The sequence below is a fragment of the Silurus aristotelis genome, assembly GCF_946808225.1.
Source record: "Silurus aristotelis genome assembly, chromosome: 1".
Classification (NCBI taxonomy): domain Eukaryota; kingdom Metazoa; phylum Chordata; class Actinopteri; order Siluriformes; family Siluridae; genus Silurus; species Silurus aristotelis.
This window is the reverse complement of record NC_139574.1, coordinates 15786677-15813229: the sequence shown is the minus strand read 5'-3', so window position 1 is coordinate 15813229 and position 26553 is coordinate 15786677. Positions and strand designations below refer to the sequence as shown.

The window sequence follows — 26553 nt, the reverse complement described above, 5'->3', positions numbered from 1 at the left end:
CTCAGTACAAGAACAACTGACTCAGCAGTTATTCATTTCGGTGGGTTGGATTGATTTTAAACGACAGCCATCACTTTGAAAGAGAAAAATGAAAAGAACAGGTCTAGACCTTCCAAATATAACTCACTGATCCAAAGAGGACAGAATGAGTCACATAAAGCTCAGTTGTCATTGACTCTAGTCACAGGTACTAGCAGGATTCTAAGAGTAAAGCAGCCTCTCCATTTCTTCATCTCTCTAATAATTTCACAATCTCTACAAGGATGGGTATCTGTTAGGGATTGGCAGTTTTATAAGACATCCTTTTTCGTAAGAGGAAATGTAAGATATATTATTATAACAATGAAAATTGCTACCAAAAAGACCTAGAACACTGAAAATAAAGAACAAACAGGGACAAGCAATCAGTAGAATTTAATATCCATTATTATCTTGACAGACATCTTTTCTCATTCAATAGATGATCATCAAGGTCAAGATTATATTCTATAAAAAACAAAAAACAAAAAAAACCTAGGCTTTAATTTAAAAACAGATATTGAACATTGTTCATCGTTCTCAATACAATCCTCTGCCCAAGTGCAAAGGCATTGTCTCTCACTCTGTCTGGAGATCTTTAATGAGATCCTCTCATCTGACCATTTGCATACCGGAAAAGCATAATGGTTTCCTTCTTTCTCACACTCTTCATTCGTCCACTAAGAAGTTCATAAGAGCAGTCCTGGGAGAGAGAAAGGCTTTCTTAATGACCCGGTTGGCAAGAAGCTTCATGCCCAGTGGACTGCTGAGTACTAGCTCTCGCACCTTCTCAGCATCCTGAGCCGCCTGGCGAGGCACAGTCACACTCCCACATGCCTTATTGTTAATCTGAGAAGGGAAGAAAAAAAAGTTTGACCATTTTTTTAAAGAATCAACAGTAAAATAAGTGTTTACAAATCAGGGCAAAATGTCATTCATATGAATAAATAAGTCCCAGCAGGTCAAATACGATAAAAAAATCAATTGTAATGATCAATAGTATTTTGTAGAACTTCTTGAGGTAAAGCTTAAGGTGGGTGCACTTCAACCACATTTATTTGTGAAATATGTGTCACTGTCCAAGTACTTCTGGACTTAACAAATATTTAAAATCATAAAGATTGCAAAAAACCCCCCCCAAAAAAACATGGATATTAGGATCTTGTGAACATAAAATTATGTCTGATAATTCTGTATTTTCCAGATATAAGGCATACAAGGGTTTTATACATTTACACACCTCAAAATGGCAATTACTACAATGATGCTGGGATCTATGATCATGTTGAGCTATTTTATGAGTTGCTCAGTAGCTCCTGGTCCTCAAATCTCAACTGACTGTAAAAGACTGTAGAAAGTACATTACTCATAATCTTACATTCCAGTGTTCATGTTAGTTCTCACTCGCCAGTGTTTTGTATTGTTTAAAGACTATAATCACACTCTAGATATCACCTAAATGAGGATGGGTTCCCCTTATGAGTCTGGTTCCTCTCAAGCTTTCTTGCTCATAACATCTAAGGGAGTTTTTCCTTGCCACAGTCGCCATTGGCTGCTCATCAGGGGTAAATACACATCATTCACCTTATCTGTTACAATGTCAGTTGTGAAAAGCGCTATAAAAATACACTTGACTTGATTCATATTTCTTTTGATTAATAAAAATCTAAAATATTTTCCTGACGTTGCAGATGAATGGACAAACAATCAGCCCCTATTCCTCATATGGTTCCTGCATTTGCCAAGATCAAGTGAGACCACTTGTGTTTTGATAAAATCTTCCTGCGTGTGTGTGGGTACTATTCTACCACAGAAGCCGCCCTGCTTTGTGGGTCATTACAGGGCATGAACTACTTTAACTTCTGCAACTAGGCAGGGGATTCCCAAAATACTGCAGTATGCACACCCATAAGCCCACAAAGCCAGCTCACCTCACCAGTAAGTCTTAATAGGGTAGAGCCGGGGGGGAGGACACCTCCGCATGCACACACACACACACACACACACACACGCGCACACACACGGGCGCACACACACGCGCACGCACGCACGCACGCACGCACGCACGCACGCACACGCACGCACGCACGCACGCACGCACACACACACACACACACACACAGGATTAGAAAACAGTTTGAGAAACTGCAGCAGGCTTTTAATAAACTAGGGTCCTGGATACACAACTTTTTATAAATCAGTTTAAACTGTAAAATGGAGCTAGATAGAGAGAGAGATAGATTGACAGAGAGATAGAGTAAGGGACAGAAAGGGTGACTGGGAGAGATAAAGTAACCCAGAGAGAGAAGGAGCGAGAGTGTGTGTCTGTGTGCATGTAAGAAAGACAGAGGATGTATGTCACAGAGAACAGGAAAGAGCCAGAAGGAGCAGAGATTTGCGTAATGGTGTGTGAAGATAAAAGACAGGTGCCTTGGAAATATTTATTATCCTTGCTGGCTCCTAAGTCTATATTTGAACCATTCCAAATAGAAGAAAATGTAGTTGAGCACAATGCTTTGAATTGTCTTTATCTGGAAAAAAATGGGGTAAATGCTAGTTTCTGTGAGTATAAGTGCAGGTATTATGTCTGAATCTAACACAGGTTCAGTATATACAGTTGGCTGATCAAAATCCCACACATCTTTTACAGTTCATTTATTATATTTATATACATGTGGGTGGTTGTGTGTATGTAGTTCATATGTGGGTGTTTTGTGTGAGTAGATGTATTCATTCATGCAATTCTCTCAGCTAATCATGTGGCAGCGCAGTGCATAAAATCATGCAGATTTGAACCAACAATTTTGGGTAAGGCTCATGTCAACCATCAGAATGTGATCTCAGTGGTTTTGACCGTAGCATGATTGTTGGTGCCAGATGGGCTGGTTTGGGTTTTTTAAAACCCGCTGATCCCCTGGGATTTTGACATGTAACAGTCAAACATCCAGTGAGCAGCAGTTCTGCGGTCAGAAACGCCTGCTGATGAGAACGGGCAGAAAAGCTACAGTAACTAAGTCAATGGATCTCTTTTGAATCCTTAGAACCTCTTTGGGATGTGATAGTACGAGAGCTGTGTGGCATAGGAATGCACCTAAAAAATCTGCAGGAAATACATGATGCAATTATATCAAGGGACCAGAAGCCCAATGGATTGTATCCAACATCTAGTGGCATCCATTTCCTGATGAATTGAGGCTGATTTGAGAGTAAAATGAGACCATGCCCAGTATTAGTTTAGTGTTCCTAATAAACAGACATAGTACGAAAATCTGCTCAATTGGAAGATTTGTGTAAAATATGAAAGTGCGAACATTCAACCAATAAGAACAATGGAGCATTTTTACCTACAGGTCAATCAACAGCATTTGAAATACTATCAATTTTAATAAAATCATTTGAAAATGCAAATTGGTCTATTATGTAATAATTAATATTATGTTAAGAAGATCATATACTATACCACAGACTGATATCCCAACTGAGCATTCATACAGGATGTCTGATCTTTAACTCAATGTACATACATACATACATACATACAGCCTTCACAGTCAAATTTTATCTACTGTATGCACACTTACTAAAGTCAATTCTCGGTTTAAACTGAAGCAGAGAAGTGCGTTTGTCTGTCACTAGAGTATTCGAAAAAAAGCTCTTGATACTGTTGAACCATCAAAGTGATTCAAAGGCCAGGGACTTCTACACAGCCTCCCACCCAGATTAATTACAGACATGCTATAAGAAGACACACTGGTCTCGTTAGGAGGAGATAGTTTCGCTTCCTGCATTCCAGCAGACTCTCTAGAGGATCACACACACTCATGTTCCTAAGTTAACACTGAGAGAGTCAGTAGGCTTTTGAAGACAGTAGATCATTCGTACTCGGTAGTCTTGGGGGTTGCGCCTGTCAGGCCTGTTTAACACATATTATAGAACAGTAGAGGAGATTTAATAAGACGGAATTCACGTCATAACAAGGCCGTTACTAGCATACTGTATTTATAGTTAATAAGTAAAGTCATTTTTTTTATTATTATTCCAATATGTGGAAAAAACGTTTTAGATACCTGGTGTGTAATGCAAACTGATTTGTGTGTCTTACCCGTACAGACACCTCGACAGTGTCAGGAGTCTGCAGGTACTCCGGGTCCACGGTAGGCCAGCGCTGCTGCAGCACATCTCCACTCCCAAAGAGAGTGGGATCGAGAGGGTTTCTCACCTGTGACAACCCTGAGAGCCATAGAGAGAGTGATTTTGTCTATTATAAAGACCCATTAATAACAACAACAATAATAATACATAATACTTATGAAGACAATAATAATGGTATTCCTATTCTTTACTTTTAATGACTTGATATTGTATTGTAGATTGTACACTGCATTGGCAATACATTAACACTCACCAAACCAGGTTTTGTCCAAGAATATACAAATGCACTATGGATTATACTATTCTGTTCTTTTCCATAATGTGTAAAAAGGCACTTACCTAATGCAAATTTCCTTTGCATTAGAATGAGATAGAGTTTTGATAAAGAATGAGGGCGAGCACTCAGGACTCATGTATGCAGTCCGTAATTGAATTTGCAACGCAAAAAACACTGGGATCAGTTGGCAAGGCCCTCTCTCCTGGGACATGGTCAAATTAGCATTCTCTCTATGACCCACACCATTTCTTCAGGAAGGATATGTGTTTCCGCTTAACTTTGTCCTAGTGTGTTTGTGTGAGGTTACGTATTGATGTTGGGTAGATGGGGGATGGTGCACAATTGTAATTTAATTTTAAATGGAACAATAAGATATTCTGCTCTCACTACACAATTTGATTTTGTGTTTTCTTACAGAATCACATAATATTCTTTATTAATTAAATAAATGCATATCGACCCCCATCACACACACACACACACACACACACACACACACACACACACACACACACACACACACACACATATCCATCCTGTCTCTCTATTGTGAGCATTCCTTGCAGTTATCAGCAAGAGAATGGGGATGTGTCCATGCAGAGGCCGAGAAGTTCAGGCCTTGTGTCCAAATTACATGTGCGACAATAGCTGGATGTACCGGACAGTTGTTTCCCCAGTTTCTTCCGGTGTTTTCCACAGCCCATAACTCTTGAGTAGGTTGTCTCTATGCCAAATATTCTACAAATTGATACTTTTCATGTAATGATTTATTTTGTCTGACTCCACAAGTGTCATTATACAAATGATGTGTAAACACAAACACACAGATGATGTTAAAACCTGTAACTAAAGTGGGAGGAAATCAATATGGCTTGCACTATTATTCAGAAATAAAAATACAAAAACGAAAAAAAATTCACCCTGTTCCTGTGAAAATCCTAAATCGGTTCTTATGCAGCCAGTTGCTACAAGAAATTGTTCACCTGTGTGCAGTTAAAGTGTCATGTGTTCTCTATATAAACAGTTCCTGAAAGAAGAGTGAGCATACCTAAACAAATAGAAGCATAAAGACCAAAGAGCTAGCAAAATAAGTAAAAAAAATATTCAGTCAGGGTTTGGGAATAACAAAACTTGTAACCTTTGAAAACGCCATTGAGAGTTTATGAGAATAAAATGGAACAAAAATGACATTCTTGAGGACATTCACAAAAAGTCACTAAGTAAAGTGGACATTACTGAAGCAGAGAAGCAGCCAATGCATTTTACAATATAGGGGCTGAATACTTAAGCAATTACCACTTTTTCACTGTAAAAGTTCTCCCACTTTAGTAGTGTAGACTGTTTTGTGTTAATACAATTTATTCTGATAGTTCTGTAACAACAAGGCCAATTCTATTGTTTATTGTTCTATTGCTACATGTTAAAGACATTTATTCACATTAACATTCATGCCATTTGGCAGATGCCCTTAACTAGAGCGAATTACATTTATGCCATTCATACACCTAAACAGCTATGAGGTTTAGGGCCTTGCTCAAGGGCTCAGGAGTGGCAGCTTGGTGTGGCTGGGATTTAAACTTTCGGATTCAAAGTCCAATTCCTTAACCACTAAGCTACCACCTTCCATGAAAACATGGGTTTAAGATCAGGGAATGAATATAAGAATTTCAACATCATTTCATCATCATTTCCTATTCATTTTATTTCGATGCTTAAACTTTGAACAAGCAAATACTACAATAAGTGAAGAATTTATTTTTCTCTTAATGTTTAATGCAAATGTTTCTTCTTTTATTGAACACCATATGCTTTGTTGCTTATTCTTATATGCTTTTTAATACCTTCTATACTTTTAAAATGAAAGGTGCTAAATAACTAGATAAAAAAAAAGCATTAAATTAATGTATACTAATAGTAACAATAATTATTGTGCACATTATTATTATTTTGTATTATTATTACTATTATTATGTGTCATAAAAATGCTGAGCAGGGCCATGTGACGGAAATTCTGAATGAAGATCTTTGTTAGATAACAGGTTTAAATGAATTTGAAACAAGGTTCAATATTGTTGTAAGGACGGAAGTCTTCAAGCCCGCTCGACTGGCTACTGTTTAAATAGGAACAATGACTGAAGTGACATCTGCATTTAAACCTATTCAAAAAGCACCAGGAAACTGTGGCGAAAAAAGTGCACATTCACATGACTGTGATGTTTGTGGAGTAGGCAATGAAAAGCATCTGTTCTCCATGTGAGCGAATATTTCAATACGAGGCGTGATAGACATTCAGCAAGAACAGTTTGTCCCCAACTACATAAATAAGAAGATTATAGTAGGATTTAAAGGTTTGTGCAAAAGGTGATATGATCAGATGAGTCATCCTTCCCTATAATGCTAAACAGTGGGTAAATGCATGTGTGGTGTGCATCAAGAGAACCGTATAGGGCTGAACCCTTGACCCATACAGTGAGGAAAATCTTGGGACTTGGTTATACTCTGGAAACTTTCTGTATGCATGTTCATCTGCCACTTGCCCCCTTAAGACAAACAGTAACTGCAAAGCAACAAAAATCTTTTGACTGATAACCTTTATCCAATGATAAATCATTGATATCCTTAAGTAAAAATAGTATAAATGACATGCTTTAGCCTTTATGGTTACCAGATCTCAATAGACGAGCTTCCACGAAAGATTTTGGACTGGTTGTGTAAGACAGAACATCACAAAATTTTCAAAAATGCTGTTCGCTCTTCAAGTGCAAATCCAGAGATATGTAGAATGGATACCAAGGCACATTGAAGATTTTTTTCCAATATTCTTGTATATACAATATATGTAGGTCAATCATCAGCAACTTTCACAATGGAAAATAAAATAAAAAAAACATACACAGTTGTTTTTTTCCTAACATACTTGAAGGTGGAATAAATGTTTTGGAATTAGATCAGTTAAGACGCTCTAAATCTGTCTGCTCTTTATTTCCTTGTTTAATTCTTTGCGAATCTGGTGTTAATATAAACCACTGATCCATGTGGAATTCAGTATAACAAAGGCTGCACGCAAGTTATACCTGGGATTAAAATGCATGGGTATTTCTTAGAGAAAGCTAATGGGGATAAATACTTCTTAAACCTTTTTTTTTTATGCTCAAACCTACCTGCCCAAAGCTCAGAGGTCAGATGAGGAGCCATGGGTGCAGCCATCACACACATCGAGACTAGGGCCTGCTCAAATTCCACACTGTGTAGCACCACACGAGGAGATGCTTGCTATAAGAGAGAGATGAAAATAGAGATTTGTGCCCAGGTGCAAGCAGGGGGGATAAAAAAAAAAAAAAATCAAGTTGTGGATTATCAACATGCAGCACATAAGGAATAAATATATAGATTAAAAGAAAAAACAATTGCAAACATAAAATACATCATATAACGCAAAAAATGCATAATCATTGTCCCATATGTGCACATAACATAACTTTGTTTAGAACAGGTCTTGATTAAAGGAGAGGAGAGAATCCCTACATACTTAGAAATGTCATCAAGGCATCTTTATATGCATATAATTCATCTACACTGGTTTTCTAGCCTCTATTATGAGTGGATAAGTGACTTATTACTCAGACTTACATCCAGCAAACAAGTAAAAATAAATGTTATAATTAAGGTGCGGCCAGTGAGATTAGACAATATCTTATGTACAATTTATAGCACATAAAATCTACTTTGAAGATAATACACCTCAGTGTACACCGAATAGCATCATGTAATAATACCGTTAGACGTCTGCAAACCCACAATGGGAAGCAAATATAACAACAGAAGACAAATTACTTTTATTATATTGAGTGCCTTTTCATTAAAAAAAAAAAAAAATGCTGCCTCTTATTTTATATAAGAAAAATAAGAGTTTTTTTTTTATTTTTTCATCACAGCAACTCACAGATAGATTTAATCCTCTTGGGGCCACAATTATAACATTTTCTTTACTCATGAACACAATGCCATACTTTGAACGGATTTCAGTTACATTTAATGCTGTGGTACATGTACAAGATACAAGGTGATCAGCCAAAAAAAAAAACCCCACCCTAAAAAGACCCAAACAGTTGGCATTTTACAAAGAAACCAAGTTCAAAGTGCTCTGTGTTGTTATGGAAAATTCTATAACAGCAAAGAGGACTTACACAGATTAGGCATTATATTATGACCGTATAACATTATGAGCCGTGAATAACACTGAATATAACAGTACCTGCTAGTGGGTGGAAAATATTGTGCAGCAAGTGAACATTTTGCCCTTAAAGTTGATGTGTTAAAAGCAGGAAAAATGGGCAAGCGTAAGGTTTTGAGTGAGTTTGACAACAGCCTAATTGTGATGGATGGACGACTGGGTCAGAGCATCTCCAAAACTGCAGCCCTTGTGGGATGTTCCTGATCTGCAGTGGTCAGTATCTAACGAAAGTGCTCTAAGAAAGGAACAGTGGTGAACCGGTGACAGGGTCAAGGCTCATTGATGCATGTGGTGAGCGAAGGCTGGTCCGTGTGGTCTGATCCAACAGACGAGCTCCTGTAGCTTAAACTGCTGGAGAAGTTCATGCTGTTAATTCTCGAAGGGTCACAACTGTTTTGGCAGCAAAAGGGGACGAACACAGTATTAGGCAGGTGGTCATAACGTTATGCCTGATCGGTGTATATATTATGAACATATAACCATAAATCCCTTCCAGTTTTAGGCATGTCATGAAAGAGAAAATAAGCAAAACTGTGTACTTTGGCTGGTTTTCTCATACAAAATAATTAACCCCTGTATAGCGGCAACATATAGCCGCTGAGAGGCTAAGCAGCAGGACAAACTCTGTGACGCGTTTCCTTTCTCAGCATTTAAAACCATGTAGATTTATTGATGTTATATTGAATAAAGTCCGTAAGAGAAAACACTTGAAACTGTAAACCCTTTGAGAATTATTAAAACACAGAGTTAGTGTTCCCACCAACTCACCCCCTCTCTATGCACTTCAAACAGGAAAACACTAATTACGTAAATACCCACTTACACCTGTGCGACCAACCTATCTGTAAATGCATACAAAAAAACAAAAAACTAAATAAAAGACGTACATTTTCTGCACTTACACCCTCTAAGGATTTAACCGTATAGAGCACAACCAGACATGGTCTTGCAAACATCTCTCATAATGTACATACCTACTACTTCCTTTGTTATTCTGTTTGTGAAATAAATGCTGTACCATTGCAGACTTAATACAATCGTCCTGAGTGTGTGTGCAGGGATGAATGTGCATGGAAGACTTACTGAGAGTGTGTTGGTCAGGCCCATCAGCCGTGAGATTGCCGCATTCAAAAGGAAGTCTTCTGTCAAGTGAGTGGTGACCTGACAAGCAAACACTACACATAAGTATTCCAAAAATTGGGCCCTGAGGGTGAAAGTTTTTTACACCAGAAGTTTCATGATGATCTAAGAACAGTGTGGTGTCTTTTCCTATGCTGATTAAGTTAAGGTCTGGGTGGTCTGGGCTAGGGAAACTGATCCTTAATCAGCTGTGGGGAACTGCAGGTGCTAAAAGATGCCCCTTATTCTAGAAAAAACATGATTGATGGCAGAGGATTTTCCCCTACACACTTACTGTTAAGAAGTTAAGATCAGGTTGCGTTTCAGTGATGGAAAACAGGCATGTGGTAATGGTGACATTCTGTTTAATACATTTTCTTGTCCCTTTCAAGTCATTGAACACACGTAGGCACATCAGCCCTCACTCTGGCGACACCAAGTGGACAAAGAGTGCAAGCCTCGCAAGAGTTTTATATACTGTACTGATCAAAATTGGAAATGCAACAAAATTAGAAATGCAACAATTTTTGTTTTTGCCCCCATTTTTCATGAGCTGAACTCAAAGATCTAAGACTGTTCTATGTTCACAAAAGGACAAATGTGTCTAAATCTGTGTTAGTGAGCACTTCTCCTTCCGAGATGATCCATGTGTACATAGAACAAGTCTAAGATCTTTGAGTTCAGCTCATGAAAAATGGGGGCAAAAACAAAAGTGTTGCGTTTATAATATTGTTCAGTATAAGTCGCAGAGCATAATACAGTACAATGTACGCTCTCCATTATCATTATAGATGCAATCATAATCAGTGTTAATACTTCCTCTAACCTGAACAATGGCTTGATTTTTGTTTTCCCAGATCTTTCGTGCCTCCAAGCGTTCTTTTTTGTTGAGGATAGAAGGGTCGGGTGTGTCGCTGCCCTCGCGAGCCTCTCTCAGCTTAGTGACAAGCCCCCAGAGACGAGACTGCCAACGCAGCACTCCCGGGAGAGCATCAGCTACACACACACACACACACACACACACACACACACACACACACACACACACACACACACACACACACACACACACACACACACACACACACACACACACACACACACACACACACACACACACACAATCAGTCCAACATACCATATCAAATTACTAGTACATGCCTTGCTTTGTACTATAAGTTCTTTTGTCCGTTTGACCTTTATTCACAACCACTGAAAATGAATGAATGAATGAATGAATGAATGAATGAATGAATGAATGAATAACATGTATGGAACTTGGAAGCTTAAATTATAATTTAAAAAGTATCTTAAATAATTTCATATGTTCGAATGTATACATAAACACATAAAATGAAATAGAACATTTTCTGTAATCTATTTAACACGTTTACATTTTTTCTTTGTTTTAGAATGGCTAATATAAAAAAAAAAAAAAAAAATCAAAACAATTTTGGATTGAAAAAAGACCCTAAAAACGAAATATTAGTCAATTAGAAACAAAAAAACCCCTTCAACATAACTTATAATTGATTTAGTTATTTGTTAGGGCAAAAATAATGTTAGTTACTAGTTATTTATTATTTTTTAGTTGCAGGAGTAGTAGGAGTATTTTAATAAGCCATAAAATATACATTTTGAACAAATGTACAGTCAAAACTTTCATAGTTTCCTGCCCACATTATGAATTGTTAAAAATTATATACATGTTGATGTGTACAGCATTTCTGGGCCCATAATTATCAAATAATATTAGAGATTTTTATATATTGTTATGAATTCTGCCTAAAGCCTAAATTCTTTATTACGTGTTTTTCATTTTGTGTTAAAAATGTTTTTGGACTGACACCGACTAGCAGAGAAATGCCTCAGATTCAGACTTTTTTCTTGTTATTTTAATAAAAAAATTAAATTAAATTATATAATTTTGACTGTAAATATAATTGGCCTGGAAACAAGCACTGGACTCTATATAGAAACTGGACATTTAAAGCATGTCTAATGCAGATTTAAGGATGTTTTAACACATGAAAAATACTAGAATAGGGGCAAGCTACTGTGTGAGCTAGAAATCCAGGTCCAGCTGCTTCTGTCCATCTCATTTTCATTCTTTCTAATAAATAATAAATTATACAGTTAAACCGATCTGGGATATGCTGGATCAAAATAGAGTATTAGAATTTAAAGACATCTCACTCTTTACGTCCCACAGGATGTCCTGCTCAGGGGGAGCAGCGTAGAGGATGTAGAGGCGCACAGTGTCTATGCCATACTGCTGCACCACTTCCTCAGGGTCTATACCATTGTACTTTGACTTACTCATCTTCTCCCAGCTCACCTTCAGCTGCTTTCCACTTTCACGCTGGACAGGCTCAGAGGCTAAAAGATAACAAAAAACACATGTACACCAGTCTGAAATGGACTAAAAAGCTGAGATGCAGAAAACTCTTAATAAATGGAGGTTATTTACCGTAATTTCCGGACTATAAAGCACACCCATATATAAGCCGCACCCACTGATTTTTACAAATATTTTTATTTTGAACATAAATAATACGCACCTGTCCATAAGCCGCAGGTGTCTACACTAATGTACTTTACACAGGCTTTAACAAAGACACGTTACACACGGTGTAACTGGTGAAATATGTTGCGCTTCCTTTAGGAGCATAGCGGTATTTTGGGAATAGCCCTGGCACTGCATTCTTCCGGTATTACTGCGTGTGTGTAAGACTGAGGATTATGTCCTTATTATTTTCTGATGCTCATTTAAGTTTTTTTGACTAACCCTCAACGCTGTTGCCAAGAAAAATAAAAAAGCACGAGTTTTGGAAACCTGTCTGTGCTTATATGATTTCTGGATCAACTGGAGTTAGCGAGCTCTCCCTTAACCCAGACTCAACGCGTTACAACGGCTCGTATCTAAACAGTAGCCTACCAAGAAAGTCATTGTTCACTGTCTTCCTCCTTCCTTTCACAACTATTTCTCTCGGGAGTTTATCTTTTGGCATCGTTGTGCGTTTAAAAATCACCCGATGGAAGTTTTTTCTCCCGATGTCGTGCAGCTCAGAACACAGGTGAGGTGCGTTTTTTCGTTTCCGTTCGGTAATTTCATTGGTCTAATGTTATGGGGTTCAGTTTTTTGGCTTAAAGTTTGTGAAACCGGAAAAAAAACAGGAAAAATTCATAAATTAGCCGCTTCGTTGTTTAAGCCGCGGGATTCAAAACGTGGGAAAAAAATAGCGGCTTATAGTCCGAAAAATACGGTAATCGCTTCTTTAAAAACAACCCTAAAGGCGGGAAATATGTTAAATTATTAACCCTATTAAACCAGAGCATAAACCAAATCATCATCCCTGTCCTTCCTGACACAGAAAGTGTTTATTTTTTGTATTTTTTTTTTTTATCAAAATCCCTTTGATACCAAAAAAACACAGTCCAGACAGAAATTCCCTGTTTACCTGGTTGCCTGGCAACAGTTCAGCCATGTACGGTCTAATACTCACCAGAGACAGACACAGAGCGAGAAATACAGAGAAATAGACAGGTGGAAAGATAGAGATTTATACTGCATTTGTCTCGAGTGGTTTCTATGACTAAACTGACTGCTGTTGAGTTGCACTGAGGCATAATCTATTTTTGTCCACAGCAACAAGCAAACCATAACTGGATCAAGATACCAGCAGTTTAAGGTATAATAATCAATAAGCACCAGAGTGAAAGCGTTAAACACACACCTGTAAAATCAATATCCTCCTTCTTCACATACTGCCCACTCTCAGCTTCTCGAAAGGTCTGACCCTTAATAAGACCCTGCACCAGCAGCTTCTTAAATGGTTCCCTTTAGAAGAAAATAATTGATTATAAATTGCTTCAGTCCACTTCAAATTGTATTATGCTATGCTTTGAGATATTATGACTTGCACTCATTCAACAGGCTTCATTTATTAATCTTTTTATTAAAAAAGCTGTTTGTAAATGTTTTTCATGACAGATACAAAAAATTCCTGTCAGTCTTGCAAAGTTTCAGTGGGGCTAAATTTCTTTCTGGACATGTGCACATGTTGATAAATGCCATTCAGCTGCAAATTGCCAAGCGCATTCACGGCAAAGATCATTTGCATTTTGTGACGCCCACGAAAGTCCATAACTGACAGCACACAAAGCTGAAAAGGAGGTAATAGCAACTAAATGGTGTGCACTAAATCTTCTAGTAATGTAGCCCAGTCACTGCAAATTGTCGAGCATCACAGGCACAAACTACTTACTCTGCTCATCAAATCGCAGCATTTCATTTGACCTAATGGCTATTTAGATTTCTCTTAATAAATCGATTTCTTTTAAGATCTTTTAAGCCACTAGACAAACAAACTTTTACAAAGTATTTCATTAAATTTGTGTGTGCAGTCAAAATAATAAACAGCATAATCCATATATAAAACTGTAGCAAACCCAAGACATTTAAACGTTTTAAAGTCTATCAGCTGAGTTTCACATTAGTGATGTCTTATTATATGGACATTTATATAAACTCAGAAACTCTTAAAGGATATGAACTCTAGTTTTGTAAATGATTATAAATAAATCAGTTTCTTGTGCAGTTTAAAAAACGAGGCTTAATACTGTTATGTAAAGCAATATTATCCATCAATTTGTGATGTGTGACTTGAATATTATCATAATCAAATTCTTCATCAAACATTTTATTACTACACAATAATTAGGTCATTTCTGACTTTTAATGTCATATGTACATATGTTTTTACCCTGGCTAATATCAGAATGTGTTGCATTTAAGGTGAGGTCTGTTAAAAGTGCTATACGTGAAGCTAAATGGAAAATTGCTATTAGTGTGATTTACTTGTGGGAGACCAAGCCCTGATCCTTGCAGAAGTGACTGAGGAAACGAGCGTAGTACAGATGCATGACTGCATGCTCTTTTCCTCCTATATACACATCCACAGGCATCCACTGGTCTGCCAGAGAGCAGTCAAAAGGCCTGCAGCAGATAGGACACAGTTAAATTGTGTAAATAAGTACAAACTGTCTGTGAATTCTTTTAAAACAACATATTGCACAATACAGTTTAAGAATGGATGGATACAAAGACTACCACTAGAGGACATCCTTGCATAGCCATCCAGTTCAAGCATTCAATCTGATGTTTATTACTAAGCACACACGTGCTAGGTGTGCATCTAAACACTTGAGAGCTCAACTTCAGATGGATGCATGATATCAAACTGACACTTAAAATCACCCATATCTCGGAGATAAATAAGTAAATCCCGTATATCATATTGATGAATTAGTAGCAGCTTAGGAAATTATGTTCCACAACCAGCACTGCTTTTCTCCTCTATTGTGAAGCTTTGGCAGAGCAACAGACTGAAATATGATTTGAGTGTCTGAGTGGAAGAAATTTATATATTATTCAGGCTGCTACATGGGTGATTCTACAATTAGGGTGCCATTTGCATCCCACTGATATCAGATGTAGAGGCAAAATATTGCAATCATACAGATTCAGGGGTAAGAACTTCAGTTAATGCTTGCATCAAACATCAGAATGGGGATAGATGTGATGTCTGTGCCTTTAACCAAGAGATGGTTGCTGTTAACAGATGGGCTGGTTTGAGAATTTCAGAAACTGCTGACTGACTGTGTAAGTTAACACACAACAGTTTCTAGAGCTGAGATAGAATGGTGCAAGAAACATCCTATTTGTGGTAAGTCTGCTGGCCGAAACACCTTTCTGATGAGAGAACTGAAAAGAATACCCAGACTGGGGTAAGCTGACAGGAAGACTATAGTAACTCAAATAAGCAACTATCGTGGGCAGAAATGCATGTTTCTGTACATACAACTCATCAAACCAACCATCACACTATGGTTAAGGACACAGAGATCACACCCACCTGTTCTGATGTTTAGTGTGAACATTGTCTGAAACTCTGGATTTGAAGCGCCATGGTTTTTTTTGCATTGTGCTGCAGCCCATGTAATTGGGGATTAAACAACTGAATAAATGAGCAGGTATACAGATGTTCCTATTATAGAAGTGGACAGTGGTTGTGTGTGTGTGTGTGTGTGTGTGTGTGTGTGTGTGTGTGTGTGTGTGTGTGTGTATATATATATATATATATATATATATATATATATATATATATATATATATATATATATATATACACAAAATCATACTTTATACTATATCATACTTTAGAATATCCTTTTGCATCAGTAATCCAGTACAGATAATGAAAAATTATTTGTATCCTAGAACATTAAATCAGCGGTGTTAAACAGGAAGCTGAATTATCTGAACTTCCTGAAGATCTTAGGAAGATGCAAATTAGTTTATAATCTCTTTAATGCTCTCAGGCCATTAGCACTAATGTTAGATAATCACATGCCGTGTATTTGCTAGGTCTTGACTAAACTCCATTCTGTTACATAAATGGCATAAAAGGTCAAAAGAAAGTGAGACAAAAATGTGACTAGAAAGGGGAACAAAAAAATCTCATGAACTTTCTTTCTTACCTTTCTGAGTTGTGTGGGTCAGTGTATCTGAAATAGTACCAGGCAGAATCTACAAACGTGTCCATAGTGTCGGTTTCTCTCTGAGCAGGACCTTTACACCTGTCATATAAAAGAAATGAGTGGAAAAAAGCAGTTACAATACAGACATAAATTATGGCATGATTTTCCCGAATATAGCCTGAATACAAAACAGATCAAATCAGTACCTATTGAAGGAATGTACATAATTCATTTTACATGCAAATATTAGTTAAAAGTTAAAATGATACAATAGAAAACACTGTAGCAAATACAGTTTCCATTCAGAAACTGTTATTGCTATATATATATATATATATATATATATATATATATATATATATATATATATATATATATAGAGAGAGAGAGAGAGAGAGAGAGAGAGAGAGAGAGAGAGAGAGAGAGAGAGAGAGAGAGAGAGAGAGAGAGAGAGAGAGAGAGATTATTTAAGCTATGCCATGTAAATGTGAATTTAATAATGAAATATTAGTTCAAATGATATGTATACATTTGACTAATGAAACTTTTGTAACTGCATTATTACTTAATGGGAACTACATCCCAAATGACATCAAATAAGCATATTTATCCATGCTGCTAAATTCACTGAACAACTCCTCCCAGTAGATTGAATTACATTTGAACCCCCTGCTGGTTTACACTGGCCAGCAGGACACTACACCCGAAAGCACAGCAAATGCAAAATACCAATAATGTATAATAATGTTTCTCTAATAAGCAGCCATCCATGCATGAACTCTAGAATGAAAATGTCAGCGCTTGGTCCACTCCATCCTGTCCTTCAGTCATGTGTGTTATTTAGGGACTGGCTGCTAATGGACACAGTTATGGAAATTTCAAGCCAAACTCAGAGCAGCACAGTGCATATGCGGCTGTTTTTGTGCATTGGAGTTCCAACTTCTATCTCTTTCTTTCAAAGAAAACAAAATGTCACCCAAAACACTTCCATGCCAAAAATCTGAAGAACAACTTGTCCACCAATGTCCACTGAACAATTAGTCCCAATCAGTTCCATGCTCACCTGCTCACCCTTTTAAACAATAAGTTGATATAAATATTTGGATACATATTTACAATACAAAAAAAAAAAAAATCATGCTTATATAGGTCAAGAGCTACAGTTCATATTCAAACCAAACATTTGAATGCCACTTTGGCTTTAGCATGGTTGTCCGTTCCAAATGGACAATCTTTGTGTATGTCAAACACTGCTGATCTCCTAGAACTTGAACATGGATCTTCATGTGGAACCATCCCCAGCTGTACAGAGTGGCCTAAATATTTGTCCATATAGTGTAAAACAATATGTCATAGTCACTTCAGTAATCACCCAAATGTAAAAAAACAAACAAACAAACAAACAAACAAAAAAACCTGTGAAAGAGCTAATAGCTGTTCTATAGCATTTTGTCCCAGTTCAGTTTGTTGAAATATTTTGCTAGATCTTCATCAGGACCAGAGTCTGCAATTAATGAAAGCTGCTCTTCAGTAACAAACCAGTGATTTGTTATCAGCCTTTTTTCTCCTCTTTTCCAAATTCATTCCAACATATATGAAAAGTTTTAAAAAAATAGAAAACAATAAAACACTTACAAAGAACAATTTTATTCATTGTTTCTTACCGCATTATCTGTGAAAAGCTGCATCGAGACAATGTCCAATGTTAAACGCGCTATACAAATAAAAATGAATGTAAAATTCCTAATGTACAGTAAAATTTTTCAATATTCCTAATATAGCGATACAGATTGTAAATATAGTCATGTATATGATATATTAATTTTTGCTACACCCCTCTGCCTAATCTGATGCTTACAGTTTGAGCTTGAGGCTACCACATTGCTAAGCAACTGCCTCAAGGTAAAGCAGGTTAATTCGTTGAAAGCCAGGTGCCATTTAAAAGACTGAAAATCTTCACGCAAACCATAATGAAGTGTCCGGCTGAGACGGAAGCGTGCGTGTGAGATGGAGGATCGAGGGGAAAAATAAGATGTGATGTCATTTTGTGAGAATGAAAAAAATGGGGATTTTAGCAGCCCTAAGCCATTTCGTCTCTTGTTAAGTAAGTCTGAATGTGTGAATGTGTAATTCCGGTCTCACAGATTTATGTTATAAAAGGGTCTACGGTGGCGTATTATATCTCTGTACCTGACTGAGATAATGGCAGCTATTTGTTCACTGAGGAGATGAGAGACCCCATTAGACAGACAGTAACAGCTGAGGCTTGTTGAAGAGGAGACTGTGGGTGGGTATGTGTGTGTTCTGTGTCTGCCCACACTACTGGCTCTTGGATAGAGTGGTGCTTTGCTGAAGTGAGCCAGACTCAGCTGCTTCGTGTTTGCTTGAATCATTTTCAAACTCATTATGCCATTCTGTTGTAATAAGACACTCCTAAAGTGCTTTATACATGCACATCCAAGATGGCTTCAATTTGGCTCGGCATTCATTTGGATTGAAAAGATTTTACTTAACTGTAATTGTTGAAATGTTTGGTGGCTTCGGCTAAGGAATGGGTAGAGGATTTTTTTATTTTTATTTTAGTGTTCAGTTTTTGTATTCATCACTCATAAATGTAATAATTGTCATGAGCATCTTCGGCACCAGTTTGGCTGCCTGCAGGACAACAGTTGGGGTTTTATGAATGCTGGCCTACAGCAGACTTTCAATTAGTCCTCTGGTTGCTACCACAAGACCAGACAGAGACAATATCACTGCTCAGGAAATGACTTGCAGCTTTTTTTAGCACTTCGCAAGACTCGGCCGATAAGCCTTATCGTGCACTCGATCTTTACTCCGTAGCCTGTCTGATTGAATGGGGGAGGATCAGTTTAAAACCGAAGTCATTTTCCTCAAACAGTCACCACGACATTCTGAACAGATAAGAAGTCTTCTAGCCTCTCTATAATTACAAGAATCAATCGACCTCAACGACTAAATTTTTCACTGTGACAAAATCACCTGACTTTAAGGATTGTATTGTCTTTATACAAAAGAAAACCCTTTCAAGTCCTTGAGGATCAGCAGTCCTGCAAGTTAAAACAGAAAAAGAACTGAAAAATGTTACAGGAATATTCTGGTTGGAGAAATTCAACACTATAGTTACTTAAATATAATGAATAATTCTGGGTTGCTAAGTCACATCAAACAGACCTCTGTGGTTTTTGACACGGCAAGGTATATTTATCTATATAAATGGGTAAAAGTACAGTTCTTACTCAGCGTATTGGTTCTAACAAAAAGTGTGGCTATCAAACATCCAAAGTTTGCTCAGTGAGTAATCATTCATCTTTCCTGACTCTTAATCTTGTTCAGGGTCATGGTGGATCTAGAGCTTGTTCTGAGAATACTGGGCATGAGGCAGGATTGTATGAGATAGGGTACCAGTCAATTGCAGGGCAAGATGCACACATGTATTCAAATCTTGAGGCAATTTCCTTTTTTTTTTTTAGTGAAAGGAAACCAGAGAACATGAAGGAAAAACCACATAGACAGAAGGAGCAAAACCAAATATAGACAGTAAACAGATCAATCTTGGAACCTTTGAAGCTGTGAAGCATCAGCACTACATGCTGCATTAGATTATACCAGATTTTTTCTTTGTAACTTATGACACTGTTTATTTAAATATATGTTTTCAAAAGAAATATTGTGATAATGTGACAATGCAAGCCCTTGATAGTCAGCTAGACCAAATGAGGCAAATGGCACTTGGCTTACCTGCATTTGTGAGAGGAAAATTTTAATTTTAATTTTTAATTTTCTCCTTAACCTGCCAATTTAATGCAGAGACACAGAATGTGTGTCTCAAGTCAGTCAGAAAACATGCTCTGCACAGACTGGACATTTTACCATAATCTTTTTCTTAGTCTGATTGGCATTTACCCAGAATAAAGAACTGAATAATCTTCAATGGTTTTAGCATTATGAAAGCATTATGAAACTTTTACACTTAAACCAGCTCAATCTCAGGAAGCATCAAACATCCAGACACCCTTACAGGCTTTTTGACACAGTTCTGACAGTGTCTACAGTCTCACAAAGGACATCAGTTCTGTTAAGGGAATATAATATATTTTCAGTTTCTCAGTCCATTGTTTTAACCAAACATCTTTCTCTCTTCACATCTCTGAAAGACTCTTAAGCAAACAAAACAACAATGCAATGTCATTTCCTGGCACTTGTGGAGATCAGTTAGGGACACAGAAAAGTTTAATTTTACCTTGGACATGAACAGTTGACCCAATCCTGGGCAGACTGCAGGGGCGATGCCCCTTTCCCTGAAAGTGACGCCACTTTAGGCAGCATGACTGGCAGCTCCTCCACAGCAACAGGAACCGGACCACATGAGCTGCAATGCACTATGGGAATAGGCGTACCCCAGTACCGCTGTCTTGAGATCAACCAGTCCCTCAGCTTTGAACTTGTGAGGTAACCACCCACATTTTTTTCCCGGGCTTTATGCGTAATTGAGTTGAAGGCCTCGTCTCGGGTCTGACCTGTAAACTGCAATAATTCAGATAATGATTATGAATGAAAAAAATCTCATTTTTTTCTCAATGTTAAAATATATATTATATATAATAATTAATTAAGTAAAATATTTTTATTTTACACTCTATACTATACACTATACACTTTATTATTGTATTATGGTTCTGTTCCTTTAAATTAGTCACATTAACTAAAGGGTTCTTTCAAATGGTAAATAATACACAATAAACCTAACATTCAACCACAGCAAATTAACAAATCTATCAAAGTACATTAAAACACGTAAAACATGTAAAAGCTCACACATACCACTTTTTCAAGTGAATATGTACTACAAAAGTAAAATTCACTGAGGATCTCTGGTTAATACTCTTTTCATTCATGTGACTTAATGCTTTTGGACATATATTTGTTACTTTACAGCCATGATAATAATTCTATGCTTTGTCGAACACTGACTGGTTTTCTCTTCTTCGCCTCTGCAAGTGAAATCTGCCTCCGAGGCTTTTATGTAAGTCACCAGAAAACATGACACTAACCGAGACGAGGCTGACAAGCATTTCACCACATGCCCATTGTAACTGACTGGTGTGTTATGAAGAATGAAACAGCCTTGTCCGTTTCTAACCACCCCAATTTCTCATCTCTCTGTTCGCATGACATCTAGTTACCAACTGTGTCATTTTCACAAAAATTTCAGGCTGGGAAGTGAAAGCTGACTGAAGTACCTCAGCAGAGTTGATCAAAGTATGACTTCCATCGTCTTCACTCTTCACTACTGATTCCCAGTTAACTCCCAGCTCCTGTGCCACACATGCATCCTCCTCGCTGCTGTCAGGGATGCCTGCCCTCACCCCACACATACAAACATACATACAAACATACATAGAAATTTTATTGGTGTTATTAGAGCAGCATATTTTTCCAAAGGATTTCAATACATAATACAATCCCACTCACTCAAATTCACTTCCTTACACATTTACTTTCACAGTCCCTCACCCACTCACTCACATATACACACTTGGTCGCTCACTCACATACTCCCTTACCCCTTTCCCTACACACAGTGTCCATCCCCCCTCCCTCCCTCTCTTCCTCCCTTCCAGACTAGCTCCTAACTCACTCACATACTCCCTCACACCTTTCCCTACACACAGTGTCCATCCCAACTCCCTTTCTTCCTCCCTCCCTCACAGACTAGCTCCTAACTCACTCACATACTCCCTCACTCCTTTCCCTACACACAGTGTCCATCCCAACTCCCTTTCTTCCTCCCTCCCTCACAGACTAGCTCCTAACTCACTCACATACTCCCTCACTCCTTTCCCTACACACAGTGTCCATCCCAACTCCCTTTCTTCCTCCCTCCCTCACAGACTAGCTCCTAACTCACTCACATACTCCCTCACTCCTTTCCCTACACACAGTGTCCATCCCGCCTCCCTCCCTCACAGACTAACTCCGAACTCACTCACACTCCATCTCTCATTCTCTCTCATTCACTCCCTCACACATATTCACTTCCTCACTCACAGACTCCCTCCTTCCCTCACAGACTTCTTCCCTCACTCAGACACCCTCCCTCACTCACAGATTCACTCCCACATACTGTATACCCCCTCTGTCCTTCTCTCCCTCCCTCATTCAGAATCCATCCTTCACATTCACTCCCTCACTCATTCACACATACACACACTTCCTCCCTCCTGAACTCCCTCCCTCACACATTCACTCACTCACAAGCCCCCTTCCACCCTCACAGAAGACTAACTTTCTCTCTCTCACTTATTCACACACTCACTACCATTCACTCCCTCACTCACACACTCACCCCCCCCTAATCACACACGCACCCCTTAATACACAGACTCACTCCTCACAGACTTTTTTCCTAATTATTATTTTTTTTTTACTTAATGGCTTACTCACTCCCAAAATGTGGAATGTTTACCAGCATACAGAGGATCACAAACAGCCAAAACATGGAACACTACAGACACAATTTCACAGAGGAATACTGTATCACAAATAAATTCTCACCTATCACAGTATCAAGGTGTCCCATAAACTCAGACTTAGCGGAGACAACAACTGGAACCTCACGCCCGGTGAATAAGTTAAGTGCAGTGACCTCACTGAGTGAGTCTGTGGGTCAGAAGTCAGCATATAAGACCAAATAGTAAAGTGTTAACTCTGTGTGGGTGTGTGCACCTCTGACTGATTATCAGCCATGAGCTCATCTACATGGGAGGGAGCTCTACCACCTGGGACTCCCAATTATACCACATCCATGTGTGAGTACTGTGAAGAAACACTTAAAAAAGAAAACACCTTTGCATTCATTTTCATTCTTAGGTGTGAAGTTTAGCTAGAGAGATAATGCTATCGAGTTTGTACAGAAAAACAAAATATACACAGAACAAAATGGTAATAACCAGACTTTATAGTTTTGCTCTCTATTCTACATTTTAACTTGCTATTTAGCTAAAGGAGATATACAGGGTTTTTAAAAAAGCTTCATGTTTAGTGCATGCTGTGCACTATGAGTTTACAGTGGAGCAACGCCTTTCCCTTCAAACTACATATTACCGTTCTGAACAGTATTCCACTGAACCTCTGGTGTCATTAATATTCAGGCACACTACTTAGCATGCATTGTGTGGCTTGGGACACAGAATTGAATTCTATCTAAATGTGTTTACTTGCAGCACTGAGATTAATCTGCACAGGAAAGGAATAGCGCTGTACAACCTACAGCACAACCCAAGACCCTCTACAAGCTCTGCATGATTTTTCTATTTTTTTTTTCTTTACCAAAATAATCAGCAAACTAGATTCAAATTTAATAACTACTATTAAAATACACATTATTGGGTATATTATGTATTTGATGTTATGATATTATGGTATTTGTTATTATGCCAATTTTCACGGTTTCAATACACCTTATTTAGGTATTTTAAGTGTATATATATATATATATATATATATATATATATATATATATATATATATATATATATATATATATATATATATATATATAGACTTAAAATAACTAAATAAACTGTTGATAAATTAGGGACTTGTTACTTGTATGATTAAATTTAAAATTACACTTATCTCTAATTTGCATGCATTCAGAACATCATTCCACTTTTAATACTATTATTCCAGTCTATTCTTTGATATTGGCTGCTTTTTATTGCTTCGTATGTATAAATATTTGACTCAGTCTATGCCTGCTTATTGGGAATAAATGGTAAATGAATCATATGTGTAGTGGGATAAAAGTACAAGTACACAACAAGAATAGAAAACAGTTATATACACACTTTAGATTGTAGGGAAATCTGTTAAAGTGACCCAAGCTTAAAAAAAAAAAAAAGCAAATATACCTAATAAACTGGCAGTTGAATTTATTTTGGTATGTAAGAATTGTGTGTGTTTGTCTCACTTCTTCCAGGCTGAACTGCTTTGTGCAGGGCAGGTCCCACAGGACTGGAGCCATGCAAAAGCCGATGAGAAGGCAGGATGGAGAGAAACGCTGCTCCGAACACAGCTTCAGGGGCCGACGTGTAAGCAGCCAGCACTTCACCAGTCTCTTTGCCACCCAACTAACACAGGAAGAAAAAGACAAAAAGAAAGAGAAAAAAAAAGAAATAGAGAGAGGGGGTTACATATAAAACAAAAACAAATTGTTTGCCAAGATTATAAGACTAAAAACATAATAAGGAGAAACATCAGTACAGTTTGCAATTAATAATTTTCCAATGTAAAGTACATCACTTGAACAAGAAGGCTATTTGCAGGATGTCACGGTGACGCTGGACATATCATCTGTCTCAGCCCACCTACACTCTCTACTTGCTCAAACATTAGGAAATGAAATTAAGGATTTAATAAGCAAGGCCACTGCTAACTGAACATATTTCATCTCATAAGGAGATGGAGGAAAAGCAGCGTGCGTAGCCTTGAGCTCAGGCTGACACAAAGTATAATAAAGTGCACAAAACGCAATAAAACGTTCAGACGTCATGATGTAAATTCATGGGTACAAAGACTCAGAACAGTTAAATACATTGAGAAAAGATGATTATAGAGTAAAAAAAAGGAAAGAAAAGGCTTTTCAAATCAGGAGAAAGAGCAGGCTCACCCTCAGCACATGGTCGAAATAGCAGCCTGAGCATTCCCCAATCCAGTTGGCCTGCATCGCTTTCACACCATACCACTCCGGGAGATCCGCCAAGGCATCCAGGAGAGGCTGCAAGATAAGCCAAAGCAATATACATGCAGCTTCGGGGAAAAAATAAATAATAAATAAAAAGAAGGTGCTTAAATGGAAATTGCAGAGCTTGGTTAACCTCAGGAAATGCAAATGGCTGTGTCAGAATGCATAGTGTGCTTTTGTTGCAGTTTTATTTCATAGCTAATGATCTGTAAATAGTCATTTGAATATAATTTACCATTATAAAAATGTAGTTACAGCAACACAAAAGCACAGAGTCTTAAAATAAGCACACACTGTCTTTAAGTAAAGCAAATCGAAAATAACTGTCTCCTTATCCACTCCTACACACATGCACATGCACTCCAATCCACACACACACACACACACACACACACACACACACACACACACACACACACACACACACACCTCTGACCCAGACGAGCGAAAAGACTCCCAGAAGAAGCCGAGGGGACAGTGAGTTGGAAGGATGTGAACACTGGCACAGGTGAATAACAAAAAGGGAGCTATGCATAATAACGATCATGGGGGCCAAGTGGCTCAGCTGGGCTGAAAGGCAGTGAAAAGAGAGGATATGAGCAGTCGCTGCTGTCTGTTGTGATATCTCTCTCCTCTCTGTCACTCTCTATTACCACAACAGGCCCTGAGGGGTTCGGCTCCCCAGAGGAAAGGCAAATACAAAATAATTGTCCGTACCCTACGACTGCTCCCGGCTTTGCCTTTCTCTCATTAATGGAGACAGCGTGCACTCTCACAGGAGGTAAAAGAGGGTCAGGTGTGTGGTCTCGCTGCGAAAGATGTTGTAGATCTCACCATCATCATCATCATCATTTCTGCCATTTACCTCAAGAAGATGGTACTACAAAGCTCTTGTAGTGCAATGGAGACCCACTCGTCTCTGCTGGAAACATTTTCTACTGTTAACGCTCGTGTGTCATCTCCTTACTATAATTAGTGATAGTGATGGGGGGGGGGGATTATGGGCGATAAGGTGAAAATATCAATACTAATCAATACAATATAAATCATTATCAACACTAATCAATACTAATTTTTTGATTAGAGCTTATTTATGTTTCCCAACCTTGAATAGAGTCTGCCATCATCATCATGCTTAATCCTGGTTATGATGCACTTTTGAGTGATCAGATGTTATGATTTTTGTGCCAAACATATCTATTAAAATGCTGCCCAAAAAGTCCTAACTTTGTCTCAGATGTTCCTGAAGGTATCATTTTGGTAAGGCAATGTTGTCTATCTGTTCAATATGTACTTTATGTTGTTCTATAGCACATCAAATGATTGGGATTTTCTTTTGTAACTTTCTCCTGCTTAATACCTTTTCACAGTGAGATACCGTACCTGCTTTGAAAACTCTTTGCAGAGCTTACATGGATTTAGAAATAATATGAAACAAAGTTG

The 26553-nt window shown here is 37.8% G+C and overlaps 1 protein-coding gene across 1 annotated transcript in view; it reads right to left on the bottom strand.

Annotated features, from left to right (window-relative positions):
• Positions 1-395: 395 nt before the first annotated feature.
• The window catches only part of lars2 (leucyl-tRNA synthetase 2, mitochondrial), a 50194-nt gene continuing 24036 nt past the window's right edge, over positions 396-26553 (bottom strand). The window contains exons 8-21 of the mRNA XM_083545432.1: positions 25036-25143; positions 24337-24496; positions 22920-23024; positions 21605-21720; positions 20605-20888; positions 16344-16442; positions 14662-14799; positions 13538-13641; positions 11997-12179; positions 10627-10796; positions 9765-9842; positions 7609-7720; positions 4121-4248; positions 396-867 (exon numbers count right to left, since the gene is read on the bottom strand). Of these exons, the coding sequence (XP_083401558.1) occupies positions 688-867; positions 4121-4248; positions 7609-7720; positions 9765-9842; positions 10627-10796; positions 11997-12179; positions 13538-13641; positions 14662-14799; positions 16344-16442; positions 20605-20888; positions 21605-21720; positions 22920-23024; positions 24337-24496; positions 25036-25143 (1965 nt within the window). The 3' untranslated portion in view covers positions 396-687. The remainder of the gene's footprint in view (positions 868-4120; positions 4249-7608; positions 7721-9764; positions 9843-10626; positions 10797-11996; positions 12180-13537; positions 13642-14661; positions 14800-16343; positions 16443-20604; positions 20889-21604; positions 21721-22919; positions 23025-24336; positions 24497-25035; positions 25144-26553) is intronic.